General features: G+C 42.7%; 1 protein-coding gene and 1 pseudogene across 3 annotated transcripts in view; one reads left to right on the top strand and one right to left on the bottom strand.

The window, feature by feature from the left end:
* The window catches only part of KIFBP (kinesin family binding protein), a 36,618-nt gene that overhangs the window by 18,144 nt on the left and 4,174 nt on the right, over nt 1–14,300 (bottom strand). The window contains exons 1-2 of one of the 2 annotated variants that reach the window (XM_032256170.1): nt 11,447–12,461; nt 2,406–2,504 (exon numbers count right to left, since the gene is read on the bottom strand). In XM_032256170.1, the coding sequence (XP_032112061.1) occupies nt 2,406–2,504; nt 11,447–11,557 (210 nt within the window). In that variant the 5' untranslated portion in view covers nt 11,558–12,461. Of the gene's footprint in view, nt 1–2,405; nt 2,505–11,446; nt 12,462–14,300 lie in introns of those variants that run through there. The other variant, XM_032256169.1, reaches the window with a different exon arrangement.
* Nucleotides 3,684–4,315, top strand: LOC116535334 (annotated as a pseudogene). The gene has a single exon (XR_004262163.1). The product of XR_004262163.1 is annotated as a 40S ribosomal protein S7 pseudogene (transcript).

Here is a 14,300-nt window from a genome sequence, read left to right as displayed (position 1 = left end):
CCCCGTCTCTACTAAAAATACAAAAAATTAGCTGGGCATGGTGGCGCGTGCCTGTAATCCCAGCTACTCAGGAGGCTGAGGCAGGAGAATTGCCTGAACCCAGGAGGCGGAGGTTGCGGCGAGCCAAGATTGCGCCATTGCACTCCAGCCTGGGTAACAAGAGCGAAACTCCGTCCCCAAAAATAAATAAATAAAATATAAAATAAAATTTTTCCAAGCTTGTTTTAAAAAACAAAAACAAACAAACAAAAAATAATCTTGCTCTGTCACCCAGGCTAGAGTACAGTGGATCAATGATACCTCACAGCAACCTGAAACTCCTGGGCTCAAGTGACACTCCTGCCTCAGTCTCCCAAGTAGCTAGAACTATAGGTGTGTGCTGCCACGTCTGGCAAATTTTTAAATTTTTTGTAGTGATGAGATCTTGCTATGTTGCCCAGGCTGGTCTCAAACTCCTGGGTTCATGTGACCCTCCAGCCTCGGCCTCCAAAAGTGCTGGGATTAAAGGCATACAAGCTTCTCATATCCTTTTATAGTCAGGCATTCTGATGCCTGAATTTAGCAAACATAATTCTGTGTTTAGTCTCTTTTATATGATATATAATGTTATTTCGAGTTTTATAATGTTATAAAAACACTTTATTAATGGATTTTTTTTTTTTTTTTTTTGAGACGGAGTTTCGCTCTTGTTACCCAGGCTGGAGTGCAATGGCGCGATCTCGGCTCACCGCAACCTCCGCCTCCCGGGTTCAGGCAATTCTCCTGCCCCAGCCTCCTGACTCGCTGGGATTACAGGCACGCGCCACCATGCCCAGCTAATATTTTGTATTTTTAGTAGAGACGGGGTTTCACCATGTTGACCAGGATTTTTTTTTTTTGAAACAGGGTCTTGCTCTGTCGCCCAGGCTGGAGTGCAGTGACGCGATCTCGGCTCACTGCAGCCTCTGCCTCCCAGGTTCAAGCGACTCTCCTGTCTCAGTTTCTTGAGTAGCTGGGACTACAGGTGTGCGCCACCACACCCGGCTGTTTTGTATTTTTAGTAAAAATGGGGTTTCACCATGTTGCCCAAGCTGGTCTCGAACTCCTGACCTCAAGAGATCTACCTGCCTCAGCCTCCCAAAGTGCTGGAATTACAGGCATGAGCCACCATGCCCAGCGATATTGATGGATTTTTAAAGCAGATAGATGTGACAAATAGTAATCCACAGCAAAATATTGTGCCTGATAATTTCTCTTTCATATTAAAAAAAGTTTATTAAAGAAACAGATGGTAACACAGTGGCTTGTCACCTTTACATGCTGTGACCCCTAAAGTGAGGGTTTTCAGCATTGGCTCCCCAGACCCCTAGAAGTTCTACAGCATCTCTTTTGTACTACTGAAGTGGGGAAGAAGGAAGAATCTGTAGTGGACTGGGCTCTGGGTTCTTCTAACCTCCTTAACCAGAGTAACTCAATCCATTTTATTTTTTTGAGACGGAGTTTTGCTCTTGTTGCCCAGGCTGGAGTGCAATTGCACGATCTCGGCTCACCACAACCTCCACATCCCAGGTTCAAGCAATTCTCCTGCCTCAGCCTCTCAATTAGCTGGGATTATAGGCATGTGCCACCACGCCCAGCTAATTTTGCATTTTTAATAGAGATGGGGTTTCTCCATGTTGGTTAGGCTGGTCTCAAACTCCTGAACTCGGTGATCCGCCCACCTCAGCCTCCCAAAGTGTTGGGATTACAGACGTGAGCCACCGTGCCCAGCCTCAAATCAATTTTTATATGCTGTATTTTCAGAAGGGTTTCACAGGTAAAAAAAAAAAAAAAAAAAATTGAAAAACTATTGCCCAAAGCAATGGTTCTCAAAGTACAGTACAGTACAGTACTTAGGACAACAGCATAAGCATTACTGAGGACCTTGTCAAAAATGCAAATTCCTAGGCCTCACCCCAGAACTACTAAATCAGAGACTGAAAGCCCAGTCTGCTGTGCTTTCACAAGCTCTCCAGGAGATTTTAATGGGTGCTGTTTGAGAACCACTGCTTCAAAGATTTCAAATGTTTTGTTAAAGCAGTTCTTGCTTCCGTCAAATAGTGCTATTTTCATTGAAAACCAAAACAGAATGTTTAGATTATAAGTACAAAAACATGCAAATAGTATTTTGGGATAATATTAGAATAATATTTCTTTTATATTTAGACTAGGTTGCCATTATGTCCTATCCAAGGATTATTTTTTTAAAACCCCAAAGTCCTTAATATGCAATAATTTCAGCTATTAGGTGGCTTCCCAGATAGCTCTATAGAGAAGTTCCTGTGCACAGTGAAGAGTCACACCAATATTACAAATGAGGAATTCTTACTATCAATTCTTGACTAGTTTTCAATCAAAACTTAAAAATTATCTGACATGTAACATACCTCTTTCATATATTGATTATATAGTGCTTCTGATGACTCTAGGTAAGCCTGTGCAGTTTCAATTTCTTCTCTTTCAGACCACAAGATACCCAGGTTATTCTGGAAAATAAGGAAAAACAGAAACAAACAATAACATAAGACTTCCAATTAAAGTAACTTTCATAGTTTTAAAGTCAATACTTACATATCAAATAGTGGAGTTGGATTACCAATGAATTAATTATTCCCAATGACACTAACCTTATGTAGTACAGCAGGTAGCTGCTAAAATGAACCCCCAATGACTCCTGCTTTCTGGTATTCATGCTCTTAGGTAATCTCTTCCCCTTGAGTACAGGCTGGTTTTACTGATGTGCTTCTAATCACTAGAATATCACAGAAGTTATGGAAAGTCATTTCCAAGATTAGCTAACAAAACCCTTGGCTTTCTTTTTAGGTGCTCTCTCTTGCCTTGCCTGCCTTTTCTTAGAGAAGCCAGCTGCCATGTTGTGAGCCACCCTATGGAGAGGCCCATATGGAAAGGCAATGAGACAGTTCAACAGTCTGAGGCCCTCAGTCAAAAATCCTGTGAGGAAATGACTCCTGCCAACAACCATGTGAGTAAGTTAGAAGTGGATCCTCCTGCCGCCTCAGCCTTCAAGTATTACTGTGAGCCCCAGCAGTTCAACAATATGATGAAGGCCTTTGAGTAATTGGCAATCAGCTGAGCCATGCTGAGATTTCTGAGATAATAGACAAAGATGAATCAAAAACACATAATGCTTTCAAAACACTACACTCTCTTCCAGAGGCCTTTTTTTAAAAAAAGAAATAGGCTCACACCTGTAATCCTAGAACTTTGGGAAGCCAAGGTTGGCAGATCACTTGAGGTCAGGAAGTCGAGACCAGCCTGGCCAACATGGTGAAATCCCGTCTCCACTGAAAATACAAAACAAAATTAGCCAGGTGTGGTGGCAGACGCCTGTAATCCCAACTACTTGGAAGGCTGAGTCGGGAGAATTGCTTGAACCCAGGAAGTGGAAAGTTACAGTGAACCGAGATTATGCCACTGCACTCCAGCCTGGGTTACAGAGTGAGACTCTGACTCAAACAAAAAAAGTATGTATGTAGTGGGGTTAGTCTACCTCACCTCCCTTGAAATAGTCACAAGGATACTTCTGAGGCTGGGCTTCTATCATCTTTTGCTACTTCCCTGGGGAAGGAACAGGTTAAGAAAACAGTTTTTTTTTATTTTGACGTGCTCTCGCGAGATTTGGGTCTTTTCCTAAGTCAGCGCTCACCAAGGACAAAGCCATGTTCAGTTCGAGTGCCAACATCGTGAAGCCCAATGGCGAGAAGCCAGACGAGTTCGAGTCCAGCATCTCCCAGGCTCTTCTGGAGCTGCAGATGGACTCGGACCTCAAGGCTCAGCTCAGGGAGCTGAATATTATGGCAGCCAAGGAAATTGAAGTTGGTGGTGGCCAGAAAGCTATCATAATCTTTGTTCCTGTTCCTCAACTAAAATCTTCCCAGAAAATCCAAGTCCGGCTAGTACGCGAATTGGAGAAAAAGTTCAGTGGAAAGCATGTTGTCTTTATTGCTCAGAGGAGAATTCTGCCTAAGCCAACTCGAAAAAGCCGTACGAAAAATAAACAAAAGCGTCCCAGGAGCCATATACACTGACAGATGTGCATGATGCAATCCTTGAGGACCTGGTCTTCCCAAGTAAAATTGTGGGCAAGAGAATCCACGTGAAACTGGATGGCAGCCGGCTCATAAAGGTTCATTTGGACAAAGCACAGCAGAACAATGTGGAACACAAGGTTGAAACTTTTTCTGGTGTCTATAAGAAGCTCACGGGCAAGGATGTTAAATTTGAATTCCCAGAGTTTCAACTGTAAACAGAATGACTAAATAAAAAATATATTCACCGTAAAAAAAAAAGAAAAAGAAAAAGAAAACAGAGTTTTTAATGCAGAAATTCTTACTTAACCTCAAGTCTAAGCACCCCAAGGAATCCATGAAGAGAATTCAAAGTCCGTGAATTTGGATAGGGAAAAAAATACAAATTTATTTTCATTAATCTCCTACTAAAATATAGCATTTCTTTTCATTATGAACACAGGAAACAATCTGCAGCAATATTATAGTACCTAGGACTTTGTGAACAATAGAAATGAAAAAAAAAAACCTTTCTATCATGCTGGTTTGCAGCTATCTCAAAATATCATTTACACTCATTACTTTAAAATCCTCAACGATATTAGACACATTAGGCTGGGTGCAGTGGCTCATGCCTGTACTTGTAATCCCAGCACTCTGGGAGTTCAAGGCAGGCAGATCAGGTCAGGAGTCAAGACCAGCCTGATCAACATGGTGTCTCTACTAAAAATACAAAAATTAGCAAGGCACGGTGGCAGGAGCCTGTAATCTCAGCTACTCAGGAGGCTGAGACAGGTGACTTGCTTGAACCTGAGAGGTGGAGGCTGCAGTGAGCTGAGATCATGCCACTGCACTCCAGCCTGGGTGACAAGAGCAAGGCTTCGTCTCAAAAAAAAAAAAAAAAAAAAAGATATTAGACACATTAAATAATGTGTTACTATACAAGCATATATATCACTATATCACGCATTTTGTTTTAAAAATCTTTTGGGCCAGGCGCGGTGGCTCACACCTGTAATTCCAGCACTTTGTGAGGCCGAGGCAGGCAGATCATGAGGTCGGAGTTCGAGACCAGCCTGACCAACATGGTGAAACCCTGTCTCTACTAAAAATACAAAAATTAGCTGGACATGGTGGTGTGTACCTATAAATCCCAGCCACTGCACTCCAGCCTGGGCAACAGAACAAGACTTGGTCCCCAATAAAAAAATCTTTTGGGCAGGAGCTGTGCCTCGTGCCTGTAATCTCAACACTTTGGGAGGCTGAGGCTTGAGCCCAGGAGTTCGAGACCAGCCTGGGCAACATAGTGAGACTTTGTACCTATTTGAGAAAAAAAAAAAAAAAAGTGACTTGATCATTCCACTGGAACATAGCTCTTTTGGTCTTCTGGCTTCACATGATATATCCATTGTATAATTTTTTTTAAGTGACATGATCAGTCTCAATGTCCAGGACTATAGGTCATACTGATAATGTTGTGAGATTGGACAGTTCCCTCCTCTACATTACTTATGAGGTCCTGCAAACTACATAAGTAATAGAGGCTTGAATGTAACAGAGGACCTTAATAAACCTTGTAAGTAAGAGAAGACTGAAGGGTGATACGGTTTGGCTCTGTGTCCCCACCCAAATCTCATGTTGAATTGTGATCTTCAATGTTGGTGGAGGAGCCTGTGGGAGGTGACTGGATCATGGGGGTGGATTTCCTGTGGCTGTTCTCTTGATACTGAGTTCTCACGACATCTGGTTGTCTGAAAGTGTACAGCACTCCCCCTTTTCTCTCTCCCCTTCCTGCTCCAGCCATGTAGTACGTTTGGGCTTCCCCTTCCCCTTTCACCATGATTGTAAGTAGGAGGGGTCTCCCTAGCCTGTGGAACTGTGAGCCAATTAAACTTCTTTTCTTTATAAAGTACCTAGTCTCAGGTACAGGTATTGATCGACTTACGACCTATGCAACTTACGACCATTCGACTTTACGACCACAATCGCTAGCCACGACTGCTCCGCATCTGGCAGCGCAAACATTGCCCAGCTGGGCATACGACAGCGTGGACCAGCTTCTGGCAGCATTACCATCTCCACGTGCACCATTTCAACTGTTATCCCAGACTCGGTACAGCAATTGGTGTTTTGTGTCTTGGATATTTTTTTATCAAACCCCTCCCAATAAACTTCTCATACATTTCAAAGCAATGGACCCAAACATCGAACGATTTGCAAGGATTGAACGGATGGCGCACGATGTGTTTCATCCGTATCGTGAAATGTATGAAGAAAAAAAGAAACATACAATTCAGGCAAAGCTCACCATGTTTATGAAAAAACCAACTCCGGTAACCCCAATTGCTGCCTCAGATGACGACATCAACGATCCGCAGCCAACCACCAGCGGCCAGTAAAATGTTTCGTACATGTTTATATATTTTGATATGTTTTGCAATTGGGAAAATGTTTCCTATGGTATTTTTTACATCTGTATTTTGTATTTTTGTATGCACCTGTATTTTGTAATTTTGTATGTTTTGCAAATATTAAACCAGTTGTACTGGTAATGCAGTGTTTTACTTAAAACCGGACAAATGTAAAAATAAACAAAATGGTGTAGAGATGATACAAATGGCATAAAATGAACAAAGAAAATTATGATATATAACAGTAATGAAAGAAAATTATGATAAAATATGACTTAAAGATTTTTATAACATCATTTCACAGTACTGTACATATAGCTTACTCAATTTACGACCAAATCGTGTTACGATCAGTCTGTCGGAACCAATCGTGGTCGTAAGTCAAGCACTAGCTGTAGTTCTTTTTGTTTCTTTTTTTTTTTTTTTTTTTTGAGATGGAGTCTCACTCTGTTGCCCAGGCTGCAGTGGTGCAACCTCAGCTCACTGCAACCTCCACCACCCGGGTTCAAGCAATTCTCCTGCCTCAGCCTCCCTAGTAGCTCGCATTACAGGCCACACCACCACCCCTAATTTTTGTATTTTTAGTAGAGACAGGGTTTCACTATGTTGGCCAGGCTGGTCTCGAACTCCTGACCTCAGGTGATTCGCCCATCTCGGCCTCCCAAAGTGCTGGGATTATAGGCGTGAGCCACCGTGCCCACCCTCAGGTAGTTATTTATAGCAATATGATAATGGACTGATACAAAGGGCTCTGCCTTCCTAATAACTTACTGATTATCATTTCCTGACCTTAGAAATGGACCTACAGGTCACCTTTTCCTTACTCTTTAGTTCAACTTATTTCTCCTTTGATGATAGACAGTGCTTGGGAGACTCCTTTAACCAAGACACCAGTAAGCCCCACTGCAGCAAACTGCACCTAACCTAGGTAGTCTAGACACTCACCTAGTACCAGAAACTGGTTAGTCACACTCTATTATGGGATAGGGTTGTGCCTGGCCTGCTAGAACCAGGGTAGACTATGCCATAGGAAGCCACAATTCTTGGTGTGTGATAAATCTGAAACCAAACAGAGACCCCTAGAGTATGTCCAACAATGACTAAGATTCTTCTTCTGGATCATAAACTGTTAAGATCCTGAAGGTAAGGACCATGTAAGGAAACTAGAATACCTTTTTTTTTTTTTTGAGACAGAGTTTCTCTTGTTGCCCAGGCTGTAGCGGCGCAATCTCAGCTCACTGCAACCTCCGCTTCCCAGGTTCAAGCCATTCTCCTGCCTCAGCCTCCTGATTGGCTGGGATTACAAGTGCCCACCACCACGCCCAGCTGATTTTTGTATTTTTATTAGAGGCAGGATTTTGCCATGTTGGCCAGGCTTGTCTCAAACTCCTGACCTCGAGATCCGCCTACCTCGGCCTCCTGAAGCGTTGAGATTACAAGCATGAGCCACCCAACTCACCTGGCAAACCTATATTTTTCAAATTAAATTAGCTTTGGTGTTTTCTATTTTTTTTTTTTAAAGTTTGACTCCCAGAGATAAACACTATTGACATTTTATGTGAATTATTATTACTTTTTCTTTTCTTTTTTTTTTTTTTGGAGAAAGAGTCTTGCTCTGTTCAGTTTGGAGTGCAGTGGCATGATCTCGGTTCACTGCAACCTCCGCCTCCCAGCTTCAAGCAATTCTTGTGTCTCAGCCTCCCAAGCAGCTGGGATGACAGGGGCCCGCCACCACACCTGACCATTTTTTGTATTTTTCGTAGAGACGGGGTTTCTTCATGTTGGTCAGGCTGATCTCAAACTCCTGACCTCAAGTGATCCACCTGCCTCGGCCTCCCAAAGTGCTGGGATTACAAGCATGACCCACTGTGCCCAACCTTTATGTGAATTATTCTTTAAATACGCTATAAATTCTATGAAGGGTAGAAAAGCTACACTGGAAGGTCTTGCATCTTTCACATATCATATCTTTGCCATCATACCAAACTAGGTAAGGAGAAAAGCAAAAGATAAAATAAAAACAGCTAAAAAAGTATTACTGGTAAATTCTACCAAATATGTAATGAAATATAATACCAACACTAAACAAACACTCCCAGAAAAAAGGACAGAACATGTCCCATCTTATATTAAACCAAAGATGTAACAAGAAAACTACAGACTGAAATCCTTCATGAACACAGATGCAAACATTTTAAACAAAATTTTAGTGAATTCAGTTCAACAATATATAAAAAGGATAATACATTATGACCAAATGGAGTTTATCCCAGGAATGCAATGTTAGTTCAACATGTACAAAAATCAATGTAATCCACCCTATTATAAACTGAAAATGAAAAGACATACAGCAGTGAAATAATGATGTTGAGTGAAAAAAAGGTAGGCCAAAACAACAGTATATACAATATGATTTCATTTATATAAAATTTACATAGGCTGGGTACACTAACGCATGCCTGTAATCCCAGCACTTTGGGAGGCCAAGGTAGGCAGATCACTTGAGGCCTGGCCAACATGGCAAAACCCTGCCTGTACAAAAAATACAAAAATTAGCCGGGTGTGCTGGTGTGACCATGTAGTCTCAGCTACTTAGGAGGCTGAGGTGGGAGGATGGTTTGAGCCCAGGAGGCAGAGGTTGCAGTGAGCCAAGATCACGACACTACATTCCAGCCTAGGTGGCAGAGCCAGACCCTGTCTCCAAAATAAAATAACATAAAATAAATTTTTACATAATCCTAGCTACTCAGGAGGCTGAGGTGGGAGGATCACATGATCCCAGGAGTTTGAGTCCAGCCTAGGCAACACAGTGAGACTCTGTCTCTAAAATAAAATAAAATTCTATAAAATGCAGGGTTGGGGGCAAGCAGAAGGAAGGAAAAGAATATAGGAGAGAGGGAGGGACTGCAAAGGAACACAAGGCAACTTTTGGTGGTAACAGTTATGTTCATATCTTGATCACAGTGATTTTTTCACAGGTACAAGTATATTCTGTCAAAACTCATCAAACTGTACCCTTAAAAATATGTGTAGTTGGGCCGGGCGCGGTGGCTCAAGCCTGTAATCCCAGCACTTTGGGAGGCAGAGGCGGGTGGATCACGAGGTCAAGAGATCGAGACCATCCTGGTCAACATGGTGAAACCCCGTCTCTACTAAAAATACAAAAAATTAGCCGGGCATGGTGGCGCGTGCCTGTAATCCCAGCTACCCAGGAGGCTGAGGCAGGAGAATTGCCTGAACCCAGGAGGCGGAGGTTGCGGTGAGCCGAGATCGCACCATTGCACTCCAGCCTGGGTAACAAGAGCGAAACTCCGTCTCAAAAAAAAAAAAAAAAAAAAAATGTGCAGTTTGTTATATGCCAATTGCAACTCAATGAAGCTGTGAACAATAACAAAAAAGTACTCCTTATACCTATATAACCTGGAAGTGGGGACAGCAATCTACTAATTTCCCAGGAAATGTTACTAAAGTTAAGTAATCATGATGGTAGTGCCAGTATATATTGCTGATAACAAGGATCAGAAGGAATATCAGATAAAACTCATTCCTAAGGCACCTGGAACCCAGCAAAGACAGAATTCTCTTTGGATAATCTAATGTAATATCAGTCTCTTTTGATAAATAATGTAGGGCCAAGTTCTGTAGTTCCCCAAGAAGATTAGGTTCTGTAGTTCCCCAAGAAGACACCAGATTAAGACAAAGCAGTTAGAAAATCATGAATTCCCATGAACTGATACTGCAAAACTCTTTCATAAACACACACGTTATATACATTTGTACATATTTACATGTGTATATATAAGCTTTTTATATGTGTATATATAATGTAAACGTGTGTGTGTGTATATATACATAGTCTTATACAAAAAAAGGATCATTCAACAATTTTTTTTTTTTTTTTTTCTGAGACAGGGTCTCACTGTGTCACCCAGGCTGGAGTACAGTAACACATAATAGCTTACTGCAAATTTGATCTCCCAGGCTCAAGCAGTCCTCCCACCTAAGCCTCCTAAGCAGCTGGGCTACAGTGCATGCCACTATACCCAGTTAATTCCTATTTATTTGACCAGAAAAAACTTTTGGACTTAAGAAATGGCAATAACTGGTACGTACATTAATTCAAAATACTTTCATAAAGCACCAAATAGAATAGTTCCCAATCTTTTCACCAAGAAACATTTGAAAGAATGCCTAAAACTTAATCAGTTTATTTAGGTTTTTAATAAAGAAATCTAAAGCAGCCAATCAGATTTTCTAATTACCATGAGATGACCAGGTTAACAACCTTGAGGTTGCCGGAGCTTTTAAAAGCTTTATTTAGGCTGGGCTCAGTGGTTCATGCCTGTAATCCTGGCACTTTGGGAAGCTGAGATGGGAGGATCACTTGAGGCCAGGAGTTTGAAACCAGCCTGGTCAATATAATGAGACACTATCTCTATAAAGAGAAATAAAATTAAATTTAAAAAAAAAAGGTTTTGCGACGGGCGCGGTGGCTCAAGCCTGTAATCCCAGCACTTTGGGAGGCCGAGGCGGGTGGATCACGAGGTCAAGAGATCGAGACCATCCTGGTCAACATGGTGAAACCCCGTCTCTACTAAAAATACAAAAAATTAGCTGGGCATGGTGGTGCATGCCTGTAATCCCAGCTACTCAGGAGGCTGAGGCAGGAGAATTGCCTGAACCCAGGAGGCGGAGGTTGCGGTGAGCCGAGATCGTGCCATTGCACTCCAGCCTGGGTAACATGAGTGAAACTCCGTCTCAAAAAAAAAAAAAAAGCTTTCTTTAACCTGTGCATTCTAGCTGAGATTTATTTGCCTCATGCTAGTAATCACAGGTCCATGTGCCAGATACCTTGCACACACAAAATAGAGTAATACGTATCATGTATAAAAAGTAAAGACTATATGGTCCCTGGATATTTAAAAGGAATAATACCTAATTCTCATGGGTGAACAATTAGTGAGGGGCAAAGAGACAGAAGTTACCAACCCGCAAGGAGAACCAAGCAAAGTCAGTAGAAAAGAGAAAAGTCCCGTGCTCTGGGAATGCTGCAGAATGGGCGCTGGAAGGTTTCAGGGACCAGGCGGCAATCCAGGTCATACCAGGAACATGAGTGGCTGTCAGTAAGTGTGGCAAAGGGCCTTCAAGCTGAAGAAAACTAAACGGGCCAAGACACAGAGCCACAGGAGTACTGCCTGTTCAGAGGACAGTGAAGCATTTGTTCTGGGTAACACGATGTGAACTAAGGGACATAAAACTCAGGAAAACCTCGCCCAACGAGAGTCCAGAAACAACGCTGGTCTGTATTTCTTAACAGCAATTCAACAGAGAATCTGAGGTAGCCTGCAAAACTAACAAGAGAGCAAATTATCTTCCCAAAGGCAGGGGCACCACATGCTCTTTGTGGAGGGTCAGTAGACAAGGGTCATGCTGCAGTCCCTCTCCAACCCCACTGTGACACCCCAATAATCAAATTCACTAGCAATAACCTTCCTTAATAGAAAATCTCTCCTCTCTCAAAATGTAAAACAAAAAAGATAAAAGCAAAGAAAATAAAACAAAAAGAGACCACTGGAGCAAGCTTTGGCCCTCATAAGTCACCCCTACTGAGAACAGGGTCTACCCCATTACTGAAATTGATTTGTAACACTGTTTCTACTACATCCTCCTCTTCAAAAAAGTAAATAAACACCACACAAAATATAAACTTACCCCAAATAAAAGTCAGCATCAACCTAAGGATCCTACTGTAATATTACTACACTAACCCAGGATATTTTAATCCTCTTCCAACCCATTTCCAAAAAACTCCTCATCTGAGACCTCTGGAAGCATTACAAATACTGTTGCATTACAGTCCTCTTCTTGATGTAGTCTGAAGTCTTGAAACAGAAAAAAATTTACATATTTTTCTACACCACCACTCAGGGTTAATTATCATAAAAGGCCTACAACCAAAATCCCCATCCCCTTGATTCTCAAGGTATTAGAATTTTTCCCTCATATCAAACAAACCGGAAACACACATAAAAGATGAAAAGTCAGCTGGGCGCGGTGGCTCAAGCCTGTAATCCCAGCACTTTGGGAGGCCGAGGCGGGTGGATCACGAGGTCAAGAGATCGAGACCATCCTGGTCAACATGGTGAAACCCCGTCTCTACTAAAAATACAAAAAAATTAGCTGGGCATGGTGGCATGTGCCTGTAATCCCAGCTACTCAGGAGGCTGAGGCAGGAGAATTGCCTGAACCCAGGAGACGGAGGTTGCGGTGAGCCGAGATGGCGCCATTGCACTCCAGCCTGGGTAACAAGAGCGAAACTCCGTCTCAAAAAAAAAAAAAAAAAAAAGATGAAAAGTCATTCTAAAATTTTAAAAAGACGAGCCATGGTGGCTCATACCGGTAATCCCAACACTTTAGGATGCTGAGGTAGGTAGATGGCCTGAGCTCAAGAGTTTGAGACCAGCCTGAGCAATCTAATGAAATCCCGTCTTTACGAAAATACTAAAATTAGCTGGGTGTGGTGGCACACAACTGTGGTCCCAGCTACTTGGGAGGCTGAGGTGGAAGGATCGCTTGAGCCAAGATGGTGGAAGTTACAGTGGGCTGTGAGGTGCTACCGCTATCCAACCTGGGCAACAGAGTAAGATTCTGTCTCAAAAAAAAAAAAAACCAAAAAACCACATGAAAAAGAAACTGTGTCACCACACTAACAGTCTAAACTTTGCCTAAGAAAAAAAAAGGTTACTTGGGGAGAGAGATCCAAGGTGGCCGACTAGCAGCAGCTCAGGATTGCAGCTCCCAGTGAAGGCACAGGGAGTGAGTGGACGCCAGACTTCCAGACGAATTTTTGTTGCCTACGGACCAGGAGATTCCCAGCGGAGGAGCCCCACGGGTCGCCAGCACGACTCTTTTGGCCCGCACAGCTGTTTTGCTGGCGTCCTGGTGCAGTGGTTCTCAGTGCGGAATATGCAGGACTGGGTGCCCTTTTAGTTGGCGTTTGGAGCTCCAGGAAGGCAGAGTCACCCATTCAGCTGATTGAAAAGGGGACTGAAGCCAGGAGCCAGACCGGAAGATTCCCAGGCAGAAAAGTGTCACAAATCTCAGTGCCACTGTTTCAGCCAGCGCGGTCACCGCACAGGAAATCGCATAGATCCCAGTGCCTTTTTGGCGGGCGACTGGGGCACCTGGGAGAGAAGCGACCATTCAATTAGGAAAAGAAAAAAAGGGGGCTCTGAGGCAGGGAGCCAGGTGATCAGGCTCGGCTGGTCCCACCCCCACAAAAAAACAGCAATTGGAAATCCTGAGGGTTGAGAGTTTCACAGCAAGCATAGCTGAACCCGGGAAGGTCCAGGTCTGTAGGGGAGGGGCATCTGCCAAAGGAAAATAAAGAAACAGAAATAACATCACCACCACCAAGCTGGACATCCACTCAGAGACCCAATCTGAAAGTCAGCAATTACAAAGAACAGGTGGATAAATCCACAAAGATGGGAAGAAACCAACACCCAAAACCAGAATGCCTCTCCTGCTTCAGGGGATTGCAGCTCCTCATCAGCAAGGGAACAAGGCCTGATGGAGAATGAGGGTGATGAATTGTCAGAATCAGGCTTCAGAAGGTGGATAATAAGAAATTTCTGTGAGTTGAAAGAATATGTTCTAACCCAATGCAAAGAAACTAAGAGCCTTGAAAAAAGGTTTGATGAAATGCTAACGAGAATAGACAATTTAGAGAGGAATATAAGTGAATTAATGGAGCTGAAAAACACAATACGAGAACTTTGCAAAGTATGCACAAGTTTTAACAGTCGAATTGACCAAGCAGAAGAAAGGATATTAGAGGTCG

Source organism: Sapajus apella, unplaced genomic scaffold (genome assembly GCF_009761245.1).
Source record: "Sapajus apella isolate SASKATOON/1434 unplaced genomic scaffold, GSC_monkey_1.0 scaffold94, whole genome shotgun sequence".
NCBI lineage: Eukaryota > Metazoa > Chordata > Mammalia > Primates > Cebidae > Sapajus > Sapajus apella.
This window is presented reverse-complemented; position numbering and strand designations above follow the sequence as displayed.